Source organism: Emys orbicularis, chromosome 16 (assembly GCF_028017835.1).
Source record: "Emys orbicularis isolate rEmyOrb1 chromosome 16, rEmyOrb1.hap1, whole genome shotgun sequence".
In the NCBI taxonomy this organism is placed as follows: domain Eukaryota; kingdom Metazoa; phylum Chordata; order Testudines; family Emydidae; genus Emys; species Emys orbicularis.
The window spans coordinates 27,432,645-27,447,139 of record NC_088698.1 but is presented as its reverse complement, the minus strand read 5'-3'; the positions used below and the strand labels follow the sequence as shown (position 1 = coordinate 27,447,139).

Genomic DNA, 14,495 nt, shown 5'->3' with positions numbered 1-14,495 from the left:
AATATCTAGGGGGAAGTGAATGCAAATGGCCCACCTCTGGTTATACAAAAACCCAGCCTTTTCAAGATATGCCCCCAGGAGTGGAGTTTTGTCTGTGGTTCACCTGTTACAGGAGGCCAAGATCAAAGGCCCAAGCAATATAAAGAAAAAAAAAATCTAACTATTCATGGTTGTTCTGGTTCTGAATCTGAGACAGTTATGAACTTATTACAATGGGAAAAAAACAGTTGTGGGTTTTGAAGGACTAACATCTCCCAGAGTCTGAGGTTGGAGTCGGGGACGGGGTGATCTCTGATCAGCTTTTTAGCAAGTGTGTAGTTTCCTTTATTATTTTTAAATGTTTTCTCTGTAATGTTTTCACCTTAAAAATAAACGTACTTGCTTACAAAAGAGCTGTGTGGTCACTTGTGACTGCTGGTAATTATAGCTGTTCATAGCCTCTGGAAAGAAAGTGAAGCACAGATGCTGGCCTGTGTAGGCAGTCTGGCTCGCTGGGAATATCACAGTGTAGGCAGGAACCGTGCAGCCTGGAAAAAACCCGGTCAGGAGGGAGACACACACAGGTGTCTACCCAAGAGCCAGGAGTCTAAAGTGAAGGCCCTAAGGGACCATGGAGAGGCATACAGGTGGAGTGGCCCTGAACTTTGACAGTCAGTTCTTCCTTCACATCTTTAAAAGTCAACCTTTCCTCTTCATCTAGAAAGCCAAAATTTCTGTCCTGACCACCTACTGTCTTGACTATCATCATCTCCTCTTCTTTGGTCTTTGATATTAGCCTCTATTGTCTCCAAATGCCATTGCCCAAATAACCTTTCTTGCCAAGTGCTTCAAACATATTACACTCCTGAGTCATTTCACCAGGTCTGCACTGTGCTGAACAGCCAATCTAGAACTTATTTAGCACCTTGAAAATGAGGGCAGTAATGCACAGCTACCTACACCTCTGTCTTGGTATCCACTCACATTTCCCAATACCCGCTCCACTCTACCAATGACACAAGCCTTGATAACCCTTTGGCTATCTCTCAGCTCCTTCTTCCAAACTGCCCATTGTGTTTGGAATATCCCTCCAAAAATCCATTTGTCAAGATGTCACCTCATCAATTAAATCTAGCATAAAAACCTACCTCAGCAGCATCACCTAAAAAAAAATTGTTTACGCTAAGAAAACAAAGCCACGCAAACCATAAATCTAACAACAAGATTTATTGGCAGCTGCCAATAATATAAAAATATTAAACTAAAAAGACATGGGCTCAGCACCACCCTGATAACTGTTTGTATAATTTATCTCTTTCCTCCGTCCTTTGGATTATTTTTTAGGGTTTTTTTTTTTTTTTTTTTAATTTAGATTGTAAGATCATCAGGGGAAGGAATTGTTCTTATATGCATGTATAGTTTTTACCACTTTTTGGGCTCTAATCTAAAAGAAATAAACATAGCAACCACTTTAGAAGTTCTACATATTAAAACACTTTATATTTTTAAAAAAAGTTAATTAACATACTGTGCTGATTCCACTTCGAACGAGTGAAGAAACAACAGATACTTCTAAAGAATAGAGCAGGTGCATTGCAGGCAGTGAAAAAACCATGAGGTTTCTCATCTATAAAATAAGGGAAAAAAACAAAAAGGTAAATGTAGAACTCATAAAATTTGGTGCTGCCTGATAAAATAAATTAATCCCCACAGTTATTTGCAGGATTCTTTTTGGAATGTTTCTATAGAATGAGGTAGAAAATTTATTGAGCACTTTTTGGAGCCTCCCAGAGGACGAACGCCAAAAATTTGAGAAAGTTGAACATTTTAGATGTCATCTATATTTATTATATTTTTAAAAACAAGCATGTCTGCACTAAAGAAACCCCAAACTGGTATAAAAAGCAACAGTTATTTTGCTTTCTAATACCCACGAAAGCTTATGCTCCCAATACTTCTGTTAGTCTTAAAGGTGCCACAGGACCCTCTGTTACTTTTTGCTTTCTAATAGTTGCCCAACGTGAACAGGCCTTGGAGTTAAGATAACTGAAACAGAATGTTGGCGTGAAATTAGCAAACACTGAGAAAAAGGCAACTATTGACTACATGCACAATTAGCCGTCTCATATCTTCATGCTTTTCAACTGCTGTGTAATCAAAATAAAACAGAATATAGATAAAGAAAGATTTGTACCTGTTTGTTAACAGGTACTGTCAAGGTTATTAGTTTAAGGCTGGCAATCCCTTGTCTGTAAAGAAGGGGGGGGGAAAAAACACTGAATCAATCTTATGTTAAATTATGAAGTTTATAAAAAAGATACTGAAACAATTTGTAAAATGTAGATATTCTATGAAAACTGAGATATTGTACTACTACAGTTTATGGCCCTAGAGTAGCACAGTATGTTACCATACATAGGATAGGAGTTCAATTTCCAAGCTTGAAACCATGCATGTGGTGGCAAACTGGGAAGACAAGTACGGTCTAATGGTAAGAGCTAGAATTCTTGTGTTCTAATCTCTGCTCTGTTACCAATTTCTTTTGTAGTTGTAGGCAATTCACCTAAACTCTGTGCCTCAATTTCTCAACCTGCAAAATGTAATACCACTTATTTTCCTACTTTGAAGATAAATGCTATATACATTCTAGTTATTATGGATGTTAGTATTTCACATAGTCTTGAGAGCAATACTCCAGTGCTCAATCCAGCAGATGAGTTTTGCCAAAATGATGCTTGCAATTCTAGGGGGAGGGTTCTAAACTGCTTTAATAGTAATAAGGAGAGTCACTATGCAGGAGGCCTCATTTTTACCCTCTCTGGAAGGAAGTCAAGGATACTTGGGCTGCAGGTCCAGTATTGTGCTTTACTGAGCTAGAAAAAGGTCAGTGGAATGCTGCGAGAAGCAAAAATGAGATCTGTCATACCAGGCAGTTCAATCCTTAGACTCCCCGATGGTTAAATCTCAGCTTTAGTTCCTGACCTTGCCAACTAGGGATTACCCCAAGACCCACAGGAAGTCAAATGAGGGTTGGACAGTTCCTGCAGTAATAGACCCTTCATAGTCTAAAGATGGTACTTTAATTCTTCATTTACCTTATGACTGAAGAAGAATCTGATTCTGTAGTGAGAAGAAATTCTTCAATATGAACTGAAGGCCAATCCCAAGTCAAGATAAGAGAATAAACATCCCACATGCTCAAAATGTTCTAGAAGAAAACAAAGTCAGGTATCCATTTTCTTGACATAATCAAGACATATTTTATTAGATTGGCAGGTCCAAAAAGGAGGATACCAATATATTTACAATACAGTAAATAAGTGTACCAGGTCTTGAAGTGTTTCTATCAAAAGAATAAAGCACATTGCAAGATCAACTCCTCTATAAGGAAAGGCATCTTTCTACCTTATAAAAGTTTTTTAAAATCATTAGGTAAAAAAATCATTGTAAAAGCAATTTCAGACAGATCAGTGACATTATACTTACTTCCTTATCCAAGACAAACAACAAGTTGTCTATGACCTGTAACTGCACTGCATCTAGGAAAGAAAACAGCAAAATGTGAAGTTATGTGTGTGTCTGGGAAAAACTTATTTGGATTGCAAATATTTTGTAGAAATACCCATTTACAAAGCAGTTTATTTATTTAGAGTTTTTAAAATGGATCTTACACAGTCAGTCATCCTAGTGGCACAGTTAGGCCCCAGTCCAGAAAGCATTTAAGTTTTTATCTGCTGAACTGTTTTGTTGGATTCAAACCAGAGTGCTCAGCAGCTTTTAGGAGTAAGCCCAGGAGGAAGAATAATAACATTACTAAACAATGCTCCCATTCACTCCTCAGCTAGAGACAAATATTTGAAAACAGATTAACGGAAAAAGTTTATTCAACCCTGTAAAAAATGGAAATCCAGCTGTAGGTCATACATCTTGTAATACTTCACTGCAGAAAAATCTGTTTCAAAAAGTTAATGACTTTGAAGCACAGATTTAGGCTTGCAGTATATAGTCAACAAAATAAAGTCTCCTTTTGCAATACTACATGCATTATTAAAACAGTAAACTAACAATTACAAAAATTAGCTCAAGATATTTTCAGTTATATTCCTGTCTAATTATATAAATAGACTTCTTATTTTACAGGCAAATTTTTTAAAGTTTTACCTTTAATCATACTCGAATCAGCAAAACTTTGAACAGACACCAGGTTTTTACTAGGATCCACCTCCCATTTGGAGAGCACACAGTCACCTTGACCCTGTTTAAAAAAACAAAACAAATTTTGGTTGTATATTAGAAATTCTGGTAGTTGTCAAGTTTGTCTCATTCATTGTAGTTTAATAGAAAAAGGCTTCTAGGAATTTGCAAGTCATGCTGAGTATCCTACACAGCCTCTTAATAGTTAAGATAAACATTTCAAAAATCAAAGTAGCTTTTTTCCTTTCCTATTTTCAGGAACTGACTATATCACAATATTTAAATCAATCATTCTTGCCCACTAAAATAGATTTTTTTGGGGGGGGGCTCTTCCAAAAGCATGGAACATTTACAAACAGACAATTTGCATCCAAGTAGGACATGGTGCCTGATTCAAAGCCCATCAATGGAAATACCTGCAATGAAGTTAATGGGTTTTGGATCAAGACCATAGGTAGTATGTATCTATCGGACCACATTGAGCCCTAGTCCAGAAAAGTGCTTCAGTATGTCCATAATTTTCATCCCCTTAAAATCAATGGGACTATGCACGTGCTTAAGCACTTTGGCAGACTGGGACTTTATACTGTACTTTGGCAAAAGTCTGTTGAATGTGGGCCCGATAAAAAGACTCTCATTGACTTCAGTTGACATTAGATTGGGACCTCTGAGAACAAGGATTAGATTAGAAATACAAGAGCACATGCAGATGAACTAAAATCCCGCAATTTAGTATAGTCACTAGTAAAGCGCCACACATTTACCATCAACCGTCATAGCACTATGCCCAGTTTTGAAATGACAAACTGTCCCTTTAAAACTAAAAACTTGACATTGTCTTTTAATCGATCAAAAGATTACTGATATTGCAGACTATCATTACATTTATAGACATCTTAATGCATCAGATAATTTTAATCATTTGTCTCCATAAAAATTTTTTCAGTAAGATATCAGTATGTAAATTTACCCCAATTATCAGCAGGATGTTGTTCATCGAGTCACCAATCACAAAATTCAGACAACCAAGGGTGTGATAATCCTTTGTAGAAATATAAGCAGTCTTGATCATTCCTTGTAACTGGAAAAATGAAAACAGAGTTATTTATGGAATAATAAATAAGTTTGTTAAAACTTAAATGCTATCTTTAAGATGTAAAGAAAACTTCAGTTTACCCATTTATCAGTTAGCTTTACAGCAATTAAAAATTTTTCAAACAAAAAGTGTTTGATAAGCTATACATATCAAAGTTTTGTAAACTGGAAATTTGTAACAGATACACCAGGTAGCACACTAGCAGATACTGCATTTACCTTCTTTGCTGTAATCATGTCCATCTTGTCAATTGCTACATAAAAATAATAAAAAAAAGAAAACAAAAAATATAGTTTCGTAATTTCATAGTTTCATACTGGATAGCTGTAATGCCAACCTGACAGCTCTGTACAGCACTAACACCACTATAATCAAAGTTCACATGCTTTTCCAGTGGTCAGGCGTTATAGAAAATTAACTTTTTGTAAACCCAGGGTGGTCCTGTGCTGTTGGTGACCTCATTAAAGTAATTTCTAATATTCTTCAATATAACTAACACAGTAATACTATGACTTGGAATTCTATTCCTGTAACAAGCAATACTCTCAATAAGAAACAGAATTAGTGAAGGGAATGTAAACTATAAGTAATTTGCGGGGTGGGGAGGGAGAGTTGAGGGGGGGGGAATAGTATACAAAACTAGGGGGGTTTTTTTTTGGGGGGGGGGGGTTAGACAAACTAAAACCTTGCATCATTCACAATTAGTTCACACTATCTTACTCATTCGTAGTGTTTTTAAGACCATTTCCTGGAAGTTGCTGAACATTCTCAGCTCCCTCTGAAGCCAATGGGAGTTGAGGTCACTCAGCACTTCACAGGATTGGACTCCTTAGCCACTACAGAAAGCAGCACACAAGTATTTTAGTTGTTATAGGTTAATACACAGCGATCCAGAATTTTATTTTAAACATGAGTTGTATCATCATACCTTCCTGAATTTTTGCAAGTGGGACGCACATAATGCAAAAGAATCCATTGCTTGTGAGAATGAATATATGATAGATTCCTATAAAAATAAACACAAATACAACAAACTTAAGTTTCTAAAAGTGTAAAAATTATTTAGCTCAAACTTTGACCTATTTTAAAATTCTAATCTGGTGAAAATTAGTTACATTTTATTTGTTAAAGTAAGAATATTACCAAGCACAGAAAGATTTAAAATATATGTGGGACCAAAATTAAGAACATACATACATACATAACACAGCCTGAGATTACCCCATGCAACTCTAACAGCAGCTGAATGACATCATTCATAGAACTTTGCGGATACTAGCGATGCTGTTAAGTATTATTGTAACTTCACAAAAAATCACCTTATCACTAATGTCACTAAGTGCATATGCACCATTAAAGGCCAAATCATGAGGTTCTGAAGTCAATAGGCATCCATATATGTAAAAATAAAGTAAAGTTCTCACAACTGGTTCTAAGTCAACCAAAAAGATGCTACCTGCTAAAAATAAACTAACAACATAAATTAAAAATCTCACACTAGTGTCCAGAGAGAATAGATCCTAAATTCATCCCCTTAATTCCCACCGGTCAATGCTGTCAGACCAGCGAAGGAAAGGATAGCTGAAGTTACAGTCTCTCCAATGAAAATGTATCACCCCAGACATTCATATCTAGGTACTATTTGAAAAGATGCCTCAGCAAAGACAGGTAGTGCATAAAGAAAGAAACAACCAGAACCAGGTTAGTTTCAGAGGGAACATATGCCAAACAGAGGAAAAAATGAATATTGATGTCAAACTTCTAAATAACAAAAAAGAACTCAAAGTACTTCACATAGAAGCCAGTACTGGTAAAAAGGCATGCATCAGAACTTTTTTTTAAAAAAGCATCCACCAGGCATTATACAATTTTAGTCACTAACTACCTTAAATAGATCTGTCCAAAAAAAAAAAAAAATCAATATGCAGTTCAATATATAAATTAGTACCACAAAATGTAGTTACAAACAATGCAATTTGGCTTCTTCGATTAGATTAACAGAAGTGAAACTAATGACTATTAAAGACTTAATGTACTTACAATGTATAAGGGTGAAATCCTTCACCACTAAAGTTAATGGGAGTTTTGATGTTGACTTCATAGAAGTCAAGATTTCATCACAAGAATAACCAGATGCTCAGGTTGGGCCTGATGCAATGTCAATAGGAGTCTTTCCACTGCTTTCAGTGGGCTTTGGATCAGGCCCTATTGCCTGTGCCACCTGTCAAGTCGGGCATAATAATTAATTAAAACTATATATAGGAAACCTGAGCAGCTTTCCTGGGACAGTAGCTGTGGAAAATGAAAAGTTCTGGAGTACAGTCATCCCAAATAACATGCTTATCTCCCAATATTTTATAAATAAAAAAAATTAAAAATCTGAAATTAAATTTAACCAAAACACTTTAGTAAGTGATTGTGGTCTGGATTCTGCAAACACTTATCCTTGTGCTTAACCGTACACATACAAGAAGTTCCACTAAAGTGAATGGAAATGTTCACATGTGTACAGTTAAGTACATGTACGTTTACAGGCTCTGGCCTTAAAGGAGCAATGAGACAGCCTCTTAAACAATATCCTGAATACATGTGCATATCCACTTTTAAATATTAACACACAGCAAGAAGAGATGTACAGAAAAATATAACCTACACAAACTGTTACTAAGTAGCACACTTCTCCTTGTTTTCCTGAGGTTGTCAGACATGAGCTCAGTCAAGAGTTCAACCCTGGAAGGTGCAGAGCACTCTGGCCCTGATCCACCAAAGTACATAAGCATGTGCTTAACTTTAAGAATGCAGTTCAATGGGACTCCTCCTATGCTTAAAGTTAGGCATGTGCTGATGTGCTCTGTCAGATCAGGGCCAGAGTGCTCCACACTTGCAGGGTTGAGCCCTAACGGGTCAAGTCCAGCTATCACAGCACATACATTTTTATTACAGATAAATTACTCACGGTTAAGATCGCATCCATCTTATTTTTTCTTCTGAAAGTTAAGACCAGGCTATTTTTAGGAAGAATTATAAGAAAAAACATACCTCCATCTGCATTATCTTTTTCTATAATAAGGTTTAGATAAGTCTTTTCATTTGCAGATTTCTGAACCAAAACCTAAAATACAAGTCAACATAAAGACAAATTTTATTCCATACTGGATTAAAATTATGTGTTTATTAGGAAATAATGCATATCAATGTTAACCTATACTTTTTTCCCCTCCAGAAATTCTGCATTAACGTGCAATTTTGAATAATAAGGAATTGGTAACATAAATAATTACTTTAGGGATCAATCCTGCACACTCTTAGAGAAATAGTCCTTATCCTCATACAAAATGGGGCTGTGTTTTGTTTTTTGTATTTAAATAAAGTTCACTAGATCTGTTACTCACAGGACATTTTATGGTGGTGGGGAAAAAAGTTCCTTATAACCTAACATGCATAGTCAGCCAAAGCAAGAGTCACCTTCAAGATACTCAGTTTATTAATATTTTGATATTTGACAAATAAAAAAGCATGCAAGCAACCGAGAATGGAGCAAAAAGTAAGTTCCGTACATTAGTTAGCAAAGTTTGCTTTGATGGTACATGAATAAGATGTAGGTTACCACTTCTCTCACCGACTACAAGAAACTGTCCTTTTTGACACAAACCAACCACATCCACTTCAGTATCTGAAAATTCCAAACCAAAATTTCAAATATTAGATTGTCATAGACAATGCAGTTCAGGCATGAATAAAGTTAGTAGTGCAGCATCTCAAATTCCTTCAAATATTTATTTTGATTTATAGAAGTGCTAAGAAAGGAGCATTCTTCCACATGCTCTAAGCCAGGGGTTCTCAACAAATTTTTTGGTGGCCTCAGAATGCGGCCACCAACTCTTGCTGGTGGCCGCACTGACACTTTTCTCTAAAATACTTAATTAACTTTAGGAAAAACAAATAAATATGCATGTATACACATCAAGATCATTGCAATTTATTTATGTAGGGTTTTTTTGCAGACTCAATAATAAAAATAATGCTGTGAAAAGTGATATTTGTAGGTTTAATGTCACTTTTCACAGCAAGTCCTGGCAAGTTAAGACCTGAGTGGAGGGGTGAGGCAGCAGATGTTGGGGTGATGGCTGGGGGGGGGGGGGGTGTCGCCACCGCATGGTCGGAGGTGTGGGTCGGCGCCTGGGGCTGGAGGTCGGTGCCCTGGGCCAGCACCCACTGGAGCCCAGGGTCGGTCCCCACAGTTGCGTGGCCAGGGCTGGGGATCGGCACCCACTGCCACACAAGTGGGGGTCGGAACCCAGAGCTGGCACCTGCTGCTGTGCGACTGGGGCCAGGAGTCGGCACCAGGGTCTGTGCCTGCAGCTGCACAGCTGGGGGTAGGAGTCAGTATCCTGGGCCAGCACTCGCCAGAGCCTGCTGCTGCATGACCCGAATTCGGCATCCAGGGCCAGCACCTGCCAGAGCCTGGGGTTGGTGCCTGCTTCCGCGTGACCGGGCCTGGCGCCTGGGGATCGGCACCCATGGCCAGCTCCTGCCAGAACCAAGGGTTGACATCCAGGAGCAGTGCTTGGGGTCAGCAGCCAGGGCTGGGGGTCGGAGCACATGGCTGGGGGTTGGCTGTCACCAGGGTTTGGGCCTGCGCCTGCTGCCACATGGCCAGGGCTAGGGGGCGGCATCCAGAGCCAGCACCTGCGGAAGCCCAAGGCCAGCACCAGGGATCCGCACCCAGGGCCAGCAGCCACTGGAGCTCAGGGTCAGTGCCTGGGGCCGGCACCTGGGATCAGTGACTAGGGCTGGGGGTCAATGCACATGGATGGGAGTCAGCGCCTGGGGCCAGCGGCCGCTGGCGGGATTAGGGGTCGGCACCACATGGCCAGAACCGGGATTGGAGCCCACTAGCGTGTGGCCAGGGGTTGGAGGCTGGAACCCCATGGCTGGAGCCCTAGTCTGCAGCCAGGCTCCCTAAGTCCCCACTGCCTAACCACCCCAGGGCTGAAGTCCAATCCCCACTAAGCCCCTCCGTCCCCTCCCAGGTAGAGAGCTCACCTTGCTCCTTGAGCGTTGTACCCCACCTGTCTCCGGAGACATGCTTTGCTGTCCCCACTCCCCATCACCACCCAAGAAGCTGCTGTGGCCGTGTAGTGAGGTGGCCTGGCTCCCGACAGCCCCTGAGAGAGAGGAGCCTGAACAGCCCCACAAGTGGGCGGAGCCAACCCCAGAGAGGGAGGAACCAGAAGAGCCACCCAAGTGGGCGGAGCCACCGCCACCTGTTCCCGCCCCCTGGAAGTCAAGGGGCGGGACAGGAAGTATAAAAGCTAGGCCCCAGCGCTCAGTTGGAGCCGAGCGGCCGGAGAGGACAGACGCTCCTGCTCGGGCTCCTGCGAGACGGAGCCTACCCCGAGCCAGGTACTTGGACGCCGACGGACCGAGCCTCCCCAGAACCAGGCACCCAAACACCCAGCGCCGCTCCAACCTCCCTCTCGGCAGGTACCCCGAGGTGGACTGGCCCAGCCTGCCCCGAGCGCGGTACCCCGAGGTGGACTGGCCGAGATTGCCCCGAGGAAGGTACCCTGAGGTGGACTGGCCGAGCCTGCCCCGAGCACGGTACCCCGAGGAGCCACCCGAACCTGAGCCGGACCAGAGACCGGAGGAGCGGCCCGACCTAGACGGCCCGACCTAGACAGCCCTCAGCAACCCGAGGAGCCCATGGTGTGGGACCCCGCTGCCGAGCCCAGCGAGGAGCAGGTACCCATGGAGGGTGGGCCTGTGTTCCCCCCTGCCATCCCCCCACGCCGGGTGGCAGTCTCTCCTCCTCCCTGCCTGAGGGCCTGAGCCCTGAAGCACTGTGTGCTTGCTCTGCCCCTACCTGAGGGCCTGAGCCTAGAACTGCTGTGTGCTGCCCCGCCCTGATTGAGGGCCTGGGCTTAAACTACTGACTTTGTTGCTCAGCCCTGCCTGAGGGCCTGAGCTAGGGCCTGGGCTGCCACCAACTGACCCAGCCCCTGGTTAAGGGCCTGGGCCCCAGAGGGACTGATTGTTTGCTGCCCTGCCCTGACCTAGGGCCTGGGTTGCCGTTACTTGTCTGCTCACTCCCTGGCTAAGGGACTGGGCTTATTGACTTTGTTGTGCTCAGCTCCTGCTGCAAGGACCTGAGCCCTTTCGACTATTGTTTGTCGCCCTGCCCTGACTAAGGGCCTGGGCCTCCTGAGCTTGTTAGTGCTCAGCTCCTCCTGTTGCAAGGACCTGAGCCCCTTTGAACCCTGGGGTATTACCCCGCCCTGAGCTAGCCTTCGGGCTTATTTAACTTTGTAAGCTCCAGCTCCGGCTGAAGGAACCGGAGCTTAGGACTGGTATACTGCCCAGCCCTGACTGAGGGCTGGAACTCCTTGCAGCGGCAGAGAGCCTTTTGTTCAGCCCCTGCCTAAGGGGCGGAACCCCTAGACCTCCAGAACCCGAGGTCTGATTTGGCCATGTAGTGAGGTGGCCTGGCGCCCGACGGCCCCTAAGAGGGCACAACCCCCCTCACCGGACTATTACAGGCCGCATTTGAGAAATGGTGCTGTAGGCACCCTTGATACAAGTTAAAAATACAAGTTCAGCAATTTATAATAGCCCAGCACAAACCTCCCAAAATCAGGCTTGAGACCAATATAATGATTCTAAAAATTGTCCACAATTCATTTTGTGTGAAGAGCTGGTAAATCACTGTTCTAATATCAACAGGGTTTTGTATTGTATAATATAAATGGTTTTGTTTAACTTGTTAATAAATCTTTTTCAACTAAAAGCAATATTAGTTGGTCATGTTTCTTTCTCGCATATTAAATACTTTTAAGGTAATAAAAATAGCAGATATAGTTTGTCTCCATGGTTATATAGATTTGATCTCTCCCAATTTTCACTCAAGATGCAAATTGGGGAGTCTTTGGATCATATCTGTAGTTTCACTTTTTGATCCCAATCCTGCAAATACACACACACACACACACACACATCTTCATTCATGTGAGTAGTCCTACAGAAGCCATTAGGATTCCCCACATATTTAATATTAAGCTCACCCATAAATGTTTCCAGAATTGAGACTTCAGACCTCAATCCTGCAAAGAGTTTCATATAGGTGGACCTCTGCACTCAGACACATCCCCAATAAAGTTAATAGGAGCTTTGTTAATGACCTCTATGGGCAACAGAGGTGCTGTATTGTTTATACAAATGTTCTGTTATAATGGTGGGGTTGTGTTTTTTTTTTTTAAATCTAGGATATATTGATGAAGGATACTTCCTGTATTTTCAGTTAAAAAATAATAATGCTGTTTTTAATTAACTGAATCCATAGGCAATTTTCACTTAGTTAGTTTAATTCCAAAACAATAAACTCACCAAACTGAATGTGCATCTGAAAAGACTGGCAAATGCTATCAAGAAGTGCCACTGATCTGTCAGCCACAATAATACAGCCATCACTTGAGTTGCATGCATATAGTTTTGGATTACACAAGACCTTAGAAATAAAAAGAAGAGCTATGAAATATAAGCAACTAAAAGTACCTTTAAAAATACAGATAAGAGTAATGCTTTAACAATTAAAAAAAGACAATATGTAATAGTCTTAGTCTAAAACAATTTTTTTACATGCACCTCTACCTCGATATAACGCTGTCTTCGGGAGCCAAAAAATCTTACTGCGTTATAGGTGAAACCGTGTTATATCGAACTTGGTTTGATCCACCGGAGTGCGCCCCCCCGGAGCACTACTTTACTGCGTTATATCCAAATTAGTGTTATATCGGGTCGCGTTATATCGGGGTAGAGGTGTCGTTCCAATAAATTCCAGCATAATAAGCTCTGATACTGATAAATTCTACCTTTTCAGAGGAAGTTATTTTAACTAGCGTATTCTCTTGGTACAGGGCAGTTCCACATTCTTGTCTCGAACCTATGTTCAGTCGTCCACTTCCTGTGTCATCATTTGTCAGAAGTTCAATACAATTCCACATGTTGAAGAAATTCTTTACCTATGATAAATAGATAGAAATTATAGTAGCAAAAGCTAAATGGCATTAAAGCAAAGTGACATTTAAACAATTGGTATTATCACATAAAACCCACTGACTTTGTCGTGATACTATGATTCTATATCAGGGGTGGGCAACCTTTCAGAAGTGGTGTGCCGAGTCTTCATTTATTCACTTTAATTTAAGGTTTCGCGTGCCGGTAATACATTTTAACGTTTTTAGAAGGTGTCTCTCTCTACAAGTCTATATTATATAACTAAACTATTGTTGTATGTAAAATAAACAAGGTTTTCAATATGTTTAAGAAGCTTCATTTAAAACTAAATTAAAATGCTGATCTTACGCCGCCAGCCTGCTCAGCCCGCTTCCAGCCTGGGTTTCTGTTCACCTAGGCCGGCAGTGGGCTGAGCGGGGCCTGCGGCCAGGACACCAGCTGGCAAGGCGCCAGCAGTCGGGACCCCAGACCTGGGGGCAGGGTTTCAGGGGTCAGGGCTGGGGTGTGTGTGTGGGGGGGTGCAGGGCAGAGGGCTGGGGTGTGGGGGGGGAGTTCAGGGGTCAGGGCAGAGGGCTGGGGTGTGTGGGGGGGAGTTCAGGGGTCAGGGCAGAGGGCTGGGGTGTAGGGCAGAAGGCTGGGTGTGTGTGGGAGTTCAGGGGTCAGGGCAGAGGGCTGGGGTGTCTGTGGAGGTGCAGGGCAGAAGGCTGGGTGTGGGGGGAGGGTTCAGGGCAGAGGGCTGGGTTGCTTGGGGGTTCTCATGGCAGGGGGCTGGGAGGGATATGCCCTGTTCCACCTCCACTCCCTTCCCCAAGGCCCCGTCCTTACCGCTCTCCCCTGCGGGGGGCAGGAAGCAGAAGCTTGGTCCTGTGGCAGCCAAGCATCCCTCCTCCCCCACTTCTTCCCCCAGCATGGTGTGTTCCTGCCCCACCTCCCCTCCTACTCCTCCTCCTCCTCTCACAGGACAGGCAGCATGCCACTCAAAATCGGCTTGCGTGCCATGATTGGCACGCGTGCCGTAGGTTGCCGACCCCTGTCCTAGACAAACCTTATTGACTTAATTACTGAATTAAGTTTAAGTATGTTAGGAATTCATTGTATTAAAAATGCAAGTGTCTATGTACTATTTAGGTGTTGGAATTAATATTTGAAATGATTAATATGGGAAATTATCAAATGCCAACTTAATCAAATTCTTGTATTAAATCCAAAGGCC

The 14,495-nt window shown here is 42.1% G+C and overlaps 1 protein-coding gene across 1 annotated transcript in view; it reads right to left on the bottom strand.

The window, feature by feature from the left end:
• The window catches only part of KNTC1 (kinetochore associated 1), a 72,134-nt gene extending 58,865 nt beyond the window's left edge, over positions 1 to 13,269 (bottom strand). Inside the window, exons 1-12 of the mRNA XM_065417797.1 lie at positions 13,138 to 13,269; positions 12,653 to 12,773; positions 8,827 to 8,942; positions 8,309 to 8,381; positions 6,198 to 6,275; positions 5,488 to 5,522; positions 5,144 to 5,254; positions 4,141 to 4,234; positions 3,466 to 3,518; positions 3,075 to 3,187; positions 2,174 to 2,228; positions 1,508 to 1,606 (exon numbers count right to left, since the gene is read on the bottom strand). Coding sequence (XP_065273869.1) covers positions 1,508 to 1,606; positions 2,174 to 2,228; positions 3,075 to 3,187; positions 3,466 to 3,518; positions 4,141 to 4,234; positions 5,144 to 5,254; positions 5,488 to 5,522; positions 6,198 to 6,275; positions 8,309 to 8,381; positions 8,827 to 8,942; positions 12,653 to 12,773; positions 13,138 to 13,269 — 1,080 coding nt within the window. The remainder of the gene's footprint in view (positions 1 to 1,507; positions 1,607 to 2,173; positions 2,229 to 3,074; positions 3,188 to 3,465; positions 3,519 to 4,140; positions 4,235 to 5,143; positions 5,255 to 5,487; positions 5,523 to 6,197; positions 6,276 to 8,308; positions 8,382 to 8,826; positions 8,943 to 12,652; positions 12,774 to 13,137) is intronic.
• Between the last annotated feature and the right edge of the window lie 1,226 nt (positions 13,270 to 14,495).